We start from the raw sequence: 15869 nt of genomic DNA, 5'->3' as shown, positions 1-15869 counted from the left end.
AAGATTTTCAAATTGAGTGTACGTACATGCCACCAGATAATTCCCATCAAGTAAACTAGGAGTAATAAAACTTCATAGAAGTCACAAAAGCACACCCTAAACTATAAAAAGTGTCCATAATAATATAGTCAAAAACCTTGCAACAAATTCCATCTTCATGCGGAAACAACACACTACAGTGCTTTTATCATCTCTTTGCTGACCTTCGTAAAGTACCACCCGGTCTATGCCGACAACTTGAGGATCAATGCTTGCCACTTCATGTTGTACTTAAATGTGATCCTAGCTTCCTTCCGGAGCATCCATATAAAACTTTGAAGCGTGTAGCCTACAACTGAGACTGAGATTTTACTGGCTTTGCTCATTTTACAAAAATATAAATGCATAAACTCCATGACTTTCATGTAAGAACTAGTTGAATGCCGTGTACTAAAAATGAATGACTTTCAACATGATACCAGATCGTCCACTAAAAATGAATGCTGATACCGTTGCAGCATGATGAGACAGCTGCGGACGCACTATCAACGATGAGCAAAAATTAGAAGTAATTGCTTTAGAGTTATCCAATAGAGGATGGAAACACATTTATTGTTTGAATTAGGGTCCGGGTCGATCTATAAGACCTTGGCCTTTTCTCTTTTCCAAATCTCTGTAATAATTGTCTGTGTACATCCCTGGATGTAGAGGCCGGATACTTTTATACATTATTAAAAAAAATATCGACTAGGGCTTGTTTAGTCCCTAGTGAAAAGTTTTTGGATAATGAAGCACTTTCGTTTGTATAATTATTGTTTAAACATGAACTAAGTAGGTTTAAAAAATTTGTCTCGCAAATTACAGACATACTATAGTTCTTTTTTATGTATACTAGCAAATATACCCGTGCGTTGCAACGGGAGAAAAACATCAAATGAATGTTACATATCTATTTATATTTATCTTTTTTATAAAATTTAAATTCTATAATTTCTTTTATTGATAACCATGACATCTATGGTATTAGATACTTATTATGAAGTGTTCATATGATATAACAACAAATCGTGCAAAAGGTAGTGGAAGCATTCTCAAGCATAAATTTAGGTAAATTAGTAAATCGGTGAGATATGTAGGAATGGTGCTAAAACATTTACCAAGCATCACATTAAATTGGCTACCATAATAATTTTATAATAATTGGAGAAGATAACTATAATTTCAATTTTACACTAAAAAGCATAGGCAAACATCTCCAACAAAAAAATATACTAAAATTTGTGATATTTTTTATTTGCTGCATGGATTTATATATCTGGAGCTGAACAAAATTTGTTTTATAATTTTTAAATTTTTCTATGAATTACTACGCATTTATCAATTTTTAACCAATCAATTTTTACACTAAAAACATAGGCAAGCATCTTCCGCAAAAAAAAGTACTAAAATTTTGTGATATTTTTGTTTACTGCATGGATCTACATATGTGGAGCTGAACAAAATTTATTTTATAATTTTTAGATTTTTCTATGAATTACTACGTATTTATCAATTTTGAACTGATTTAAAGAATAAAAGAAAAGTAAATTAATAGAATAAACACTTTGCCTTTACGCCCCTGTACTTTTCTTATTTTTAATGTGTTTAATGTGTATAGGAGATTTTATATTAGAAACTCTAGAAATATTTCTATTTTGTTTTTTCTTCCGCTACGGACGCACTCAGACGGGACACTTGATGGGGGAGACGGATAAATTTTCGGCAGACTGAAATTTCCATGATTAAGTATTAGGGATAGATGTCGGATTTGTCCCATCTCTAAACTGGATCTTCTGCAAGCCTTAGCTCGCGATCTGCAATGCTCAGATAAAAAAAAAAGAAACCCGCAGAAACGAAGTAACAAAACTGGTTGATCTGTTCTAGCCCAAGTTTGTATGATGTAGGAGAATCTTTTCGTTGCTGGTGATTGAGCAATCATCATCGGCTGTCAAATAATTCCAACATTCAAGTAATACTGGTATTGATTTCAAACGCAATTTGAGCCCCAGGCTTGCACTCCGGATCTGAAGTCGTGCCCCCGCCGTGGGGCCGCGCCAGTCCCCACGTCAGTCGAGATCCCCGCTGGCACGACGGAACGTGCCGACGAGGCCGGGGGCAGCACATCATCTCATCACGCACGGCACCCGCTGCGCCTCCCCATCTCCGCCGTCCGCCTCGCATCCCACGGCTCCCGCCTCCCTCCGCGCTCTCCCATCCCGCCTCATCTGCCGAGAGCCCGAGACGAGAGACCAGCCAATCAACCAGCTACCTACACACACATCACTCATTCAGTTGCCAGTCAGTTTGCCAAGGCCAGTTGCGCGCGCAGAGGGAGGAGAGGACCGGAGGAGCTGCGCTGCGCTGCGCCGCGCAGATGTGGGCGCCGGGGTCGCCGGGGAGGCTGCCGGCGCTGGAGGAGTGCGTCGAGGGCGAGGACGGGGAGGCGTACCACGGGGCCATGGCCTCCTGCTGGGGCCGCTTCGGCGCCGCCGCGCTGTGGCGCAGGCTCCGGCAGCGTCTCAGCCTTGTGCGGCGCATGCGGCGGCGCGGCCGCTCCTCCCTCCTCGGCGCCGGCGGGCTCAACTACGACCCGCTCAGCTACGCGCAGAACTTCGACGACGGATGCCTGGAGCTGGAGGAGCACGAGCCGGACTTCAGCGCCAGGTTCGCGCCCGCGCGCCACGCCGCCGGCTTCCCGCGGCCCACGGCCGCGGCGCGCGACGTCGTCGCGACCGCTTGACGGCGTACCACACGTCCTCCGGCTTTTACCTCCCGTAACGCTCGGTGCTCGCCGCTCGCCCGCGCGCCTATGGAAGGGCTAGCGGCAAATTCCTGGTAATATTGCTCCACACGTCTTTTAGTTGATAAATGTACATACATGGCACACGCCGTCGATCGACTCATATGCATCATGGATGGATGTAATTAAGTAGGTTCGTTATTATAGCGTAATCGAGCTCGCTCAGACGAAAATAAAATTTTTCTTGCCGATTTGCTGTGCATTCAGCCAGCGGCAGCGTTCTTGAATTTTTTATGTGTTCATGTACGCTTGTGATTCGGGCTTCGGCACAGTAATTGCTGTTCTGAATTAGGCCTAAATCGTTCTTTGTGGAGATGGCAACATTCACCTTTACTTCATAGTATTTTTTCCCCCTCAACGCATCCATATTTGTTTGCCAAAGCTTCAGATTTTTCGCGGTGCTATACATTAAACTGTGACGCTTTGATGATGCAGCTGAGACTGCACCTGTAGGCTGTAGATATCATGCTACTAGTGTCTCCACTACGCTGAATACTCCCTGCAAGTTGTGTCACTGATGCTATCGTGGAATTACTTCTCCTGTCTTGGTCCAATTATTAGAGGACGAATTCAAGATTTGGGTGCCTGCTTCTGTTTACAAAAGCAAAGGTAACGAGATAGAGAGGGGATATGCGCACTTATTGAGGCTTGGAATATTCTTGCAAAAATCCATCGGTGCAGTGCAGTTTACAGCTTGAACCTGATGACGAGCCTGTTTGTTGGCTTAACTCTGCTGGCACGTCAACACGCAACTTGAGTAAGAAAATATCTTAAGGCACCAAACAGACAAAACGTCAAAAGGCTCCTGGTGGTCTCTGTGTGGTCCTCCCATGAGTCGACCAGTGACTGTATCTGTTAAGTACTACTCCTACATCTAACGTATTTATTCAAAAATCTTCCACACCAGTCATCCTATCTGCTGTTTTTTTAATTGAACAGAATAACTAGTATGCAGGGTCTCCATTTGCGGACCATCGTCGTCTTTGAAAGCTTTGCTTCAATATTTAGGCCTCGTTTAGTTCACCTGAAAACCAAAAAGTTTTCAAGATTCTCCGTCATATTGAATCTTGTGGCATATGCATGAAACATTAAATATAAACGAAAACAAAAACTAATTATACAGTTTAGCTGTAAAATCACGAGATGAATCTTTTGATCCTAGTTAGTCCATAATTAGATAATATTTGTCACAAACAAACGAAAGTGCTAGAGTACCGAAAACTTTTCACTTTTCGGAACTAAACAAGACCTTATAGAGATCATAACCAAAAGCGGTGCAATCCTGTCTCCCTCTCGAGCGAAGCATTTCTTATCGTTTTGGCAGTGATTATACCGATTCTCGTAAAATTAGAAACGTTGCCAAAAGGAACTCAATATCCTCTCTCGAGTACAGAGATAGCTCAAGTGGCCAGAACACATTGGATATATTTGGTTCACGTTGGACGGTTGGAGAGCTAGGTTGGCTAGCTGCTTCAGTAATGCAAGAGACTTGTGCTTAGTTTACTTGTACTAATCATGTTTGGTTCCCTAGTTAGCTTATATAGGATTACTTCTCCCTTTTGTCAAGGTGCATTTTAGCTGAAATCACCTCCTCTTCACTTCTTGTTGTTCTTTGTGCTCTCCTCTACGCGCTTGTGAAGGTGGGTTCTTCGTGCTGTACACGCTAGTATAAGTGCACGCGCGCGCGCGTGTGTGGAGGCACAGATCCAAGGGCTGATGGTGCAGACACACCGAGGGTGTGGCCCGGGTTGGAGACAGGTTTAGCAAGGAAAGGCTAGGTGGAGGGTGGTGACTGGTTGGTGGAAGCGAGATGGAGGGAGGCGTCTAGTGGGTTGAAGATGAGGTCTAGAATGAATCTAGGGTGGTGACCAGTGTGGCGAATGAAAACAACACATATGGGTGGAGATGGAGGTGCAAGAGCGGCAAGGGTGGAGACGAAGCTTAGTGGGGTAGATATGAGGTGCAGGGTGGGCTCTAGGGATATCAATGGGGAATTCCTCGTCGAAGGATTGCTCATGATAAAATGTACTCCCTCCGTTCCAAATTATAAGTCATTCTAAGAATCTTGGAGAGTCAAAGTATTTTCAAGTTTGACCAAAAATATAGAGAGAAATACAAAGATTTATGTCATAAAATAGGTACACTATGAAAATATAACTAACAAAGAATCTAATGATACTTGGTTGGTACCAAAAACGTTATTATTTTGCTATATAAATTTGGTCAAACTTGAAAAACTTTGACTCTTCAAGATTCTTGGAATGACTTATAATTTGGGACGGAGGGAGTAACATTTAAAGAGCAAAACAAATTCATGGTGTCAAATAAATATAAGTTAAACAAGCAAAAATTCATGTAATAAGAGACATCTTTTTTAGGATGTACTCAATCCATTCCAAATTGTAAGTCGTTTGACTTTTTTAATATCAAGTTTGACCACTCGTCTTATTCAAAGTTTTGTATAAAATATCACTTTTTTTGTTGTGTATTGGTCTATTAATAAAAGTTCTTCAAGAATGACTTAAATTTGACTATATTTGCATAAATTTTTTGAATAAGTCGAGTGGTCAAACTTGAGGTAAAAAAAGTCAAACGACTTATAATTTGGGATGGAGGGAGTAGGTTGCTATTTATACTAGGTTGAACTTTAGCATTTCAAGAAGTTGAGTTTGTAAGGTAGGAACCAACGAGAACTAATTTTCTCAATTTTAATTCTTGTGGGGATTAAATTACTCATTCTCGCCCTCTAAAAGAAAAATTAAACGTGCGAAATTGAGGATTTGAACACATTGCCATTTCTAAGAGCTCAAGACAGCAGCCGGCGACGAGGCCGAGAGATGAGAGCACATGGTGAGAGGAATCGAGCACAACGGCTAGACAAAGCCAGGTTTAATGGAATCCACCCCTGCATCCTAGAAAGCCTGGGTAAAAACTCCTTAGAGGCGACCAAACTTTGCATGCTCGGGCCATCAAGCAAACCCAAATCAGCTCCATTGAGCATGGCCAGAGAAGCATAGGAACCAAACAAAAAAAAACCCTACTCAACGGCCAACCTGACCCATCTGGGCCCACGTATCAGAAGCCCCTAATTTGAACCGGGCCTATCTGCTCGCAAAAATCGCACGGACGCACCCTGCGCTCCTCCTTCTCCCCCAAACTGAAATCCGCTGCGCGGCGCTCCCCTTGTCTACCTCGCAAAATCCACAATGGCTGGCGGTTCGCTCGAGCCAGGGCAAACTGGAGCCGCGCCCAACCAGCGCAAGCGCAAGGCTCCGGCCTCCGCCGCAGCCGCTGAGGACGACGCGGAGGCGGAGGAGCTGGAGAGAGAGGTCGCCGATCTGGACCGCCGCATCCTCGAGCACCTCCGCGGCACCGCCACCCGCCTCTCTGACGCTGTCGCCTCCCGTGTCGCCGCGCTCCGCTCGCTCGACCGGCTGGGTACGCCCCTCTCCCTGCCAAGCTATCGTACTAGGGTTTGAGATTGCTCCGCCCTGACAAACACTCTATCTATTCTAGCCATAATCAAAATTTCCTGATTATTAGTCCAAGTAAACTTTATATTCTTCAAATCCAATTCAGTCCTCTATTAGTATGGGTTGCATGCTATTTGCAACGGGGGTTTTTGGGCAGCCACCCATAGTTCCCCTATTTTCACCATCAGTTTGTATATCAATATCAGCATCATTTTTATTCTGATTACCAGAACCAGCAGCATCCACTGCCTTAGTACTAGCTCTTTTCCTACATATCTTCCCATAGTTTTCATTTCTAAGATTATCTAGCTTAACCATGTTATCCAACATGGATTGAGAAAGAGGATTGCTGTCCCTAGATATAATGCTAATCTCAGAAGCAATATTAGACAAAAGTAGAAGAATTAGTTTTACTAGAAGGTTTACTATTATTACCTCGCATAGAATCCAAATTATGCTTCCTCTTGCAGTCTTGAGCCTTTTCTAACATGCTTCTCCCATCATCACTGAACCTCTTGCTCTTCCTTTGTGCTGGAATCAGACCCCAAACTTGTTTTTTTTCCTCTCTTAGTCTTATCCACCTGCTCCATCTGAACCGTTGTTTTCTCCAAAACATCCTCAGATGGTTGGGTCCATTGATTTCCACATTCCTCTGGATTACTGCTTTCTACAAAATCAGATTCTTTAGCAAGTTCCTTATCTAGCAGTCCCTCATTGCTTTGCTCTCTCCTTTGAGAATCTAACTTATCCACCCATTCCACCAGGAGATGGATCAGCTCATCATCATCTATTGTTTCTTCCTGAGCATTTGCTTGGAATTCCTGTTCATCAACTTCAGAACCTTCTAATTCCATAGCTCTGAGTAAGTCCACACTTTCAAGACTGATCTCTTTAAATTCCTCAAGAAAATCCAGGGATCTTCTCACTGATTTAGTCTTCTGACCATTGGATGAACCTTCTCCTTTGCCTTGCATCATATTAACCCCCGATAGCTGATTTTTTCTTTCGTTTCTCTCCATCTAGATTTTCCAAATCTGGTGGATCATCATCTAGATAAGGAACTACCTATCAAAATTTAAAAAATGCCTAATCTTTTACATCTGCTGTTGCTAGTTCGAAATAAAAAATACTAACATTTTCAGGATAACAAATGTTTCTGAAGCTCGGCAACTGACATACTCGTTTAAGTTCTTTATTTATTACATTAATATTTGCTAATATGTCCATGTATATTGCAGAAGTTGCAGTTCTCTCGGAAACATTAGTTGCTGAAGATGACCAGGTGCTTGAGAAAGTAAACATGCTCAAATCTAAGATTGAAGCTAATGTTGCAGATCTGCCGAAGGTACTTAAAAAAGTAAATGAAACCATTGCTCGGTGTGAGAAGTCAATGAATCAGAATGGTAATGTCAATCCTTTGTGTGAAATGAAGCTGTAGAGTTTGACACGTCGTGGTGTGAACTGTGGTGGGAGGCTGGAGCTCCCCTATGTGTAAAGGCCAAAGGCCATCCCCTGCCCATGTAAACTCTACAATTCCATGCCTAATGCACGGATGCATGTCCGACTCAGCTAGGATGTAGGGCTTTTACCCTAAAACAGGGGCATGAACCTAGTAATCCGCTATGTGTGTGTGCTCCTTTGAGCAATATTTCGCCCTTTGAACCCACCACTAGTATGTTGGTGAATCTCCACAGACACCACTCGTTAATCAAACAAGCCAAAAAATTATACGTTTCTTGGCACTATTGATTCACCAAAAGTTACCTACGACCGCCACTGCACATCTATTGAGTTATATATTGCACGATCAAATATCGTTTTCCTTCCCCCTTTTACTTCCGATAAAAAAGGGAATTATATTCCAGATAGGGAAAGGTGTGAGCACCAAGGGCATGTTTAACTGCCCCGCTTCATGTTTTTCAACCAAATAGGTGTAGCTCTACAAACTCTGCTCTAGGGGGGAAAAATAGAGCTAAGAGAACACCAAAAGGGTGCAGATTTTCAGTGAAACTGCTCCATGGTTGATATTGTACATTTTTGCTTGTGAATTCGTAAATATCTAAACCAAATTAGAAGAAAGGATGGTGCATCTCTCAAAGCTTTGGCCTCGGATTTCGTCCTCGTGGCTTCTCCCTTCTAATCAACGCCTCTTGGGTCAGCGACATGATAAGCTGCGCATTCCAGAAGACAATATAATTACTTGGGTCCCAACTCTCACGAACAGGTGCAGGAGCATAATCAGAACTAAGAAGAATGCATACCTCTCCTTGCCTGTTGAACATGCGTCCAGTGACGAAACCCCGACCACCATGCGCAGATGGGCTCTCGATCTGTTCACGGGAGCAATGTGTACATTAGTATCTCGCATGGGCTCATCTCCATCGATGTACAGATGCACAATCGGTCAATCGCTTACCACATAGAGCAACCATTCGTCAGCATTCACAGGTTTGTGGAACCAGATGCTACAGACAGTAACAGGCAGCCGTAAGAACAAACAAAAATTTGCTAAAGGTGATGATGATCGGAAGCACTACACTGAGTGAATGTTAACATACGAATGATTAAGACTGAGCACGTGTATCTCCAAAGACTTCGCCAGATGAGGGTGACGGCTCACAGGAGAATATAGTAGATCCGAAGCATATGCTACAACACATCTGTAGTGTTGCAGAATAACATTATGTGCAATTATAGAAAATGATGAAAGGTAGTGTACGGTGATGTAACGACTAACCTATGTAGAGCTTGATCGTCTGAAAGTTTTCCCCGAGCTCTAAACCAGTAGTTTAAGCTGACAAAAAATCAGACACATTACTAAATCATAACTATTTCTACTAATGTAAAAAGATAGAATGGGAAAATCTTGTTTTGGAGGAAACAAGGATCTGCAGGATTAATATAACTTAAAACAAAAAAAATATGAATATGTTGCATTCTGGGAAAAAGATGTATGTGGATACCTTGGTTTATGTTGAGACGCTGAATCTTCACATAATCTTATTTCTATGGGCCAAGGAGTAAACTTTTTGTTAGCTGCCAAGCTCCTATATTGGCTGCAGATGAATAAACACTCATTTGGCTACCAAGTACCACATGATAAAGAGATGAACAATATGAATATTTGATATTATAAATGTGCTAAACTTGTCGCATCAACATCAAGGTAGATCCATTTGAAAAATTATCGTTTTCAATGGCACAATAGAAGTAAATCCAGAAGGGCAAAGGCTATGTTTAATGGTTAAACCAATTAATAAGATGATAACATCATTAATTTAGTAACCGTCGAACTATATGATAGGAAGTCAGAAAAATTACGGTGGGAAGCGTGGATCATCAGTAAGCCGTCTTTCTCGTAGCTCCTCCAGATTAAGGAGCTGCATTTGATTTCTTATTAGACAGCTGTTTTTTTTCTTCCACAGATATCAAAGGAAAGAGAGAAAAATCCTTGCCTGTTCTGGAGGAGGAACATCAGGCATGATTGCAGCCTGATGCTCAAAACCCACTTCTTCCTTCTGCAAGATAATCAGTTGAACAGAGAGTCAGACCAAACTCATACTGACATATTTCAAGAGGCTGACCTTTGCAGTCCTAAAAATTTCAACCTAGCAGTATATATTCTAGCAGTTGTACCACAGAACAATTTATCAGTGGATCATAAGAAAATGTAATAATCAAATTGAGACCAGGAACGATATTGTCTGGTAGCTATTGTCACTAAGGATGATATTGATTGGTAGCTGATGAAGATATACCATAAAGTTTAGGGTTTAATGAACAAAAATTTTAGTAGGGTGTGCAAGGGCTACAAGGAGCCATTTTCTATCCAACAGTTCATGTTTTTTCAATTAATCTGAAGTTAAGTATAACAGTTTGGACCAACAGTACCATTTAAAATAACCAAAGGAACAGTGATTTGATGCAGAGTTTTGGGAGATACAAGTTTCAAAATAATCATTTACCTTCTAACTCGCAAATTCTCAGCATGAACAAGGCAGAGGTCTTTTCAAGTTCAAAATATTGAAAAATGAGAATCATAACTGCTACAGGTTTGTATAAATTGTTTAATGTGTCCAAAGAAGTTTCAAATATTATCATTACAGAAGTATAAGCACCTGGAAAGAAGCAATTAAGGTGAATAGAACTAGGCCCTTCTGCTTTGCCTCCACTTTTCTTGTGGCAAAGTTGGATCCATCACGTGCCCGATGAACTTGGTATATTATTGGTACTACACCAGAGGACAAATCAAAGACAGCCATGCGCCCATGAGCATCAAACTTCTTTTTTGGATTGAAAGAAAGTGCACTAAGTATCCCAGCTTACTACAAAGCCAGAAATATGCTGTATGGGTATCAGACTTGTGGATTAGTTTCAAGAGTTAAAATACTGAGTGTTACGCAACTCAATCATAATATTACATGAAACGAAAAAGAATAAAAATAGAAGCCCCAGGCCCCAGCTAAGCCCAAACTAAAAGCTTCTAGTTATTTCACCCCCGCTAATTAACTGACAGATTACTGGTTCTCAGATCACATTTGATTGACCAAAATAATGTTGGCAAAAGATCACATAGCTTTAGGAAACCATACTGTCAATGTCTCCAGCAACAAGAAAAACTGCATGCAAACTATGAACCATTTTTAGACAATCAACAGTCTTGGATGCTGCTGCCAGTGCCTGCATGACATCAAACATAAGAAGAGGTTACAACATACTGAAATCCTTTTACAAGGATTCCCGGCTTTTAATGAAAAAAAGCATAGAGTTAACAGTACCATACAGAAATACATTTATCCAGAAGATACCAACTGTCAGCAGCAAGGGAGTTGACATAACTGAACACAAAAAGGGGACTATTCTGACACAAACTTCCTACAGGTACTCAAAAGACACCTAAGCAATAATTTCTTATAGCTTCTTATTGTCACCCTGTGGCCCTTAACAACATATCAACTGAATAAATCATGAAGGAGATAGTCATATCATAAATAAGACAGTAAGGCATAATGGAATATCTGGAAGGACGCTGACAGGGACTAAATCATTTTAAATATAATTTGTATATTTGTTCCTGAATATTTGGTTTCATGAGATGCTCTTAAATCTAACCCACGCGCTTATGGGAAGCAGAGGAAGCATGTCTAAAAAAGTTTCTTTTTAGCTATTGACTCAGTAATTCAAAAATTTGCACTTGAAAGTAAAATGATGAGGTAGAATTCAGAAGTAAAAGGAAGTGGTCAAATACATATAGTTGTCAGATCTAGAAAGTAAGCGAGGATGGTTGAAAAGTGCCTGTCCAATGAATTGTCCTCCAAAAACGTGCCTAAAAGTTGGAGCTTCGGGCAAAGTAAACCCACGGAAAATATCGACCTAAACAGACAGACAAGAATTGTGGTGAGCAAGACAAGGGAATTCAATACAAAAATATTAAACTATATTTAACATGTTTGTCCTTTTAGCATTAAATCAAGAAGATACAACCATGCAAACCTCTGAAAGTCATCCCTGCTCTCATATTTGTTTATTTTAAGCGATGTAAATCAAAGTATATGATGAGTTAGAAGCACAAGGTTAGTCTCCATATGGTAACAGTATGATTCCACTGACAGTCTTAAATCCATTTGTTGCACAATGGATAAAACAGTATAGATATTGCCTTACATTATACTAACCTCTAGTGGTTCTAAGTGCAAAATTTGTTCCAGCAAAGAATGTTTAGGTGTTTCCTCCGGATTCCAAATTGTTTTGGGTTGTAACAAATGTGCATATTGATTGGGCAATATGAAACAGGTCAGCTGCAACAGAACGGTCAACAATAAGCAAGAGATGGTTATACACATTTGGAGAAAACATAAACCAAGAGTTCACTAAGAAAAGAGAATCCTACAGCTAAAGAAATGACAGGTTAAAAGTGGGACTGTTGGAAATAGGCACCTTTGATAATGCAACAACAGTTACTTGATGAACAGAACTATTAGATCCTATAAAATAATGCAAAGCATCAGTAATTAAAGAAATGAAATCACATAAGACACTGTTTTATATCTTTTTCATGCAGAATGAGTTTGAACAGGATTAAACCAAATTATCATGACAGGAAATGTCTTACCGTAACCAAAGTAGTCGTACTTATTTAACACATAGTCTGGGCGGTTTGCTTCTTCTGTATTCGCAGGCGCAGAAACTTCAGCCTTCAGGATAACGAAGATGTCATTGAAGTAGCAGAAAGTATTACTGCTAAAATAGAATAATCGGCCTCTGCCCCCACTCCCACTATGGTAAATATCAAAGGTACATGTAATTCTAGCATATTTTCTCGTTGATACTAACACATATCAAAGCAAAATAACCATTATAAAAGGTATGAACGCAGCAGCAAGACAAATTAATACAGTTAGGGCAGGAAAGCTATGGAAGATGGCAGGAAAGCTATGGAAGATCTGGAACGTAAGATCATTGTTATAAAAACTGTTCTTCACTCAGTGAAGTCTAAGTCTTAGAACCAAAGAACAAAACAAACAACCATTATAAAAGTTGTTCTTTTGCAGTCTACTAGGAATCAATGTAGAAAGAAAAGCCAGGCTAAATTATATGGTCCACCTGTTTCAAATGAGTAGTCAATTACTGATGTTATATCTCCATGTTGGGTATTTTTCAGTGGTACTACAGCCTTCTGCGCACCAGTCAAATAATCACCAATGCCAAAGATGGGTGGTAATGAAGTATAGAAGTTTTTAATTTTTTTTTTTTTTGCACCAGTGCAGATTCAATGAAGCGTCAGCTCAGAAGATGGGTGGTAACCATGAGGTGCAAAGGTACGCCACAAGAAACGTTCAGTGCCTATACATCTTTATCTCAGCCATCTAAGTTGTACATGTATGCATAGAAGGAACAAAAGTAAGAATTTGCATGAATTTTACCTGACCATCCAATATGATGTAAAGGCCATCAACAGGTTCACCTTCGCGAGCGACATAGTCACCAGGCTCTGCAAAGTACCAGTATCAGAGCCAAATATGATTCATTCATCTTGACGCCACACCACATTCAATGACAGAAGAATAAAATCTTGTTTAACCAGTACAGCCTTATATTATGGGAAGTATCAGAGCCAAATATGATTCATTCATCTTGACGCCACACCACATTCAATGACAGAAGAATAAAATCTTGTTTAACCAGTAGAGCCTTATATAATGGGATCACCGATCACATTAAGCAGGCACCAAGGGTTAAACAATTACGATTAAACTTAAACACAATCAACTCATTACGGAATTCTGGTTAGAGCTTTGACTGAAAGACCACCACCCTGTTTCTCGCAGAGCTATGTTCGCATTTGCTTGCTTACATCTGAAACTTGAGTTTTGTTGTTGTAATCTCGTAGACTAACCATAAACACTCACAAGCTCAAAAATAATCTGTGGGCTTAGCACAAAGTCAGGCACTCACTCCGAGATCACGTCGATTTCCGAAAGCACAAACTGACACGCATACCATATACTTCCGTAAACAAACAGAGTAAGCCAGGAAACCGATCAAACAGCCAACTGAGCACAGTAGTAGCGCCCGCGGGCGCGCCAGGTACCGAGGTACGTACCGTAGCTCCTGACCTGGACGACCTCGGCGATTCTGCGGATGGAGGAACCCGGGAGGCACTGCAGGAGGGGCACCTGCCCCAGGAACTCGGTCACTACACACCAATGGCAACCAGGTTAGCCAGAATCGCTCCCAAATTCGGCGAGGTCTGCGCCGGCGCTGCTTTACCGTCTTCGCGATCACGACCCATCGCCTGCGCGCGGCTGCAGCAACGGCGAGCAGGGGGTTGTTGGGTTGGCTTGGCGGCCGGGACGGCGAGGCGTCTACGGTTGAGGGCGGAGGAGGACGCGGACAAAAAAAAAAGTCTCGGATTTTTTTTTTTTTGAAACTAAAAGTCTCGGATTTTAAACCTGGAGAGGAAAGGAGAACATGAACAACTGAAAGAGGAGAGACTTTATAATTGAGATTTGGGTTGTGCGCGCGGTGAGGCGGGCCCTTTGTGTCAGGCCGAGGGTCGTTGGACGGTGTTGTGCGTGGTGGAGACAGGGGCCGGCTTGTCAGTGGAGATTTTAGGGGAGCACTGTTGACCTGTTGTGATTGCAAATGAGCCACTTGCCATATGTAACATGGATACGGATACGCTGCTGATACGGCTTCGATACGTATCATGCGAGTATCCGATTTTTTATTTAATTTTCGGAATATTTGGTACGTGACCTGATACGTATCCGACCTGCCCGCGACGAACCCCCGCCCCCTCGCGCAGGAGATGCGCCGCAGCTGGCCAGTCGTCGACGACGAGCCCCCGTCCCGTCGCGCCGCATCCTGCGCACGCGCGCCGCCTCCCGCGCAAATCGACGTCTCGTCCTCCAGATCGTCGTGCCAGGGAGCACTGCGCTGGGAACCACCCACCAGCCACCAGTCCGCTACGGACGCGGCTAGCTCCCACGATACAGGGAAGAGATGCAGAAGAACAAGACAATTCAGCACTCAGCACCAAAGCTAGCTTGCGCCGACCTCCCATGACTACACCCCCTTTTCATTCTTGACTTGATGTGCTCTATATATATACTTCTGCATTCATCCAGTATACTTGGATTTAAATCTCCTGTTAAAAAAAAACTACTACACGGTGATCTAGTGATGTATCATATATGATTGTATGTACTAAACTAATGATTAGTTATTACTCATATTTTACACTTTCACATTTTTAGTTTCCATTATTATATATTTTTTTATTTAAAAATAGTATTAATAAAACGTATCCACGTTTCATATTTTCCGAGAAATTATCATATCTGCGTATCCATATCCTTTCGATAACAGTACGTGTGTCCTTGCTGGATATGCCAATACACTTAGATCGCATCTCATGGCTATAAATAAATAAGCCTGGAGGCAAATAGATAATATTAAGAGCGTGTGCCATGCGTTGAAGGAAGGATTAATGCTAACATAACACATCAGATGCAACCCGTTAATGTTCAACCCGATTACATGAAGGATATAGGGCTTTTACCCTAATATAGGCATTAATCTAGTAATCCCTTTTGAGCAATATTTCGCCCTCCAAACCCATCATTAATCGTTAATAAGCTAGCCCCCAATAGTATATTGACATATCCCCCCGACACCACTCGTGCGTCTTCCTTACGATTTTTTCGTCTTGCTTGTGCTTCCTCTTTTCACGCTGTCCCACCTCCATCGCGCCCCTCCTAATCTGGCACCAACGAGAACATGCCCCCCCCCCCCCCAGCCTTTGACCCTCCCGTTACCCTCCACCACCATCCCCGCCAATTGTTGTAAATTTATCACCACTTGAAAACAACGCTCTACAACCAGCCTCCACTACTAGTCTACCACCCTAGCGGCGTTGCCTTTGCCACACCCTATTACACCCACACACCATTGTCGTCAGGCTGACAATGCACTCGACCATCCCATTTTAAGTTTGTGGACAAAATGTCATCCCTAAACCCAAACCCTAGCCTTAATCAAAACCAAAGGTTGCCAGAGTTGAAGGATAGTTGAAG

The 15869-nt window shown here is 41.9% G+C and overlaps 3 protein-coding genes across 3 annotated transcripts; 2 read left to right on the top strand and 1 right to left on the bottom strand.

Moving 5' to 3' along the window:
* LOC8064639 lies at positions 2259-3168 on the top strand. The gene has a single exon (XM_002448270.2). It carries the CDS (start codon positions 2393-2395, stop codon positions 2756-2758), a length of 366 nt encoding a protein of 121 aa, XP_002448315.1. The 5' UTR covers positions 2259-2392; the 3' UTR covers positions 2759-3168.
* Positions 5391-7952, top strand: LOC8064638. The gene is made up of 2 exons (XM_021462878.1): positions 5391-6256; positions 7530-7952. The coding sequence occupies exons 1-2, from the start codon at positions 6025-6027 to the stop codon at positions 7727-7729; spliced, it is 432 nt and encodes a 143-aa protein (XP_021318553.1). The 5' UTR covers positions 5391-6024; the 3' UTR covers positions 7730-7952.
* LOC8155394 (acyl-CoA thioesterase 2) lies at positions 8122-14270 on the bottom strand. The gene is made up of 17 exons (XM_021462877.1): positions 14062-14270; positions 13895-13987; positions 13215-13282; positions 12404-12485; positions 12229-12275; positions 11967-12089; positions 11587-11664; positions 10884-10971; positions 10410-10522; positions 9747-9809; positions 9613-9671; positions 9255-9347; positions 9029-9085; positions 8850-8951; positions 8708-8756; positions 8553-8621; positions 8122-8462 (listed from the first exon to the last, which is right to left on the bottom strand). The coding sequence occupies exons 1-17, from the start codon at positions 14081-14083 to the stop codon at positions 8385-8387; spliced, it is 1284 nt and encodes a 427-aa protein (XP_021318552.1). The 5' UTR covers positions 14084-14270; the 3' UTR covers positions 8122-8384.

This window comes from Sorghum bicolor, chromosome 6, assembly GCF_000003195.3.
Source record: "Sorghum bicolor cultivar BTx623 chromosome 6, Sorghum_bicolor_NCBIv3, whole genome shotgun sequence".
NCBI classification, from domain to species: domain Eukaryota; kingdom Viridiplantae; phylum Streptophyta; class Magnoliopsida; order Poales; family Poaceae; genus Sorghum; species Sorghum bicolor.
This window is presented reverse-complemented; position numbering and strand designations above follow the sequence as displayed.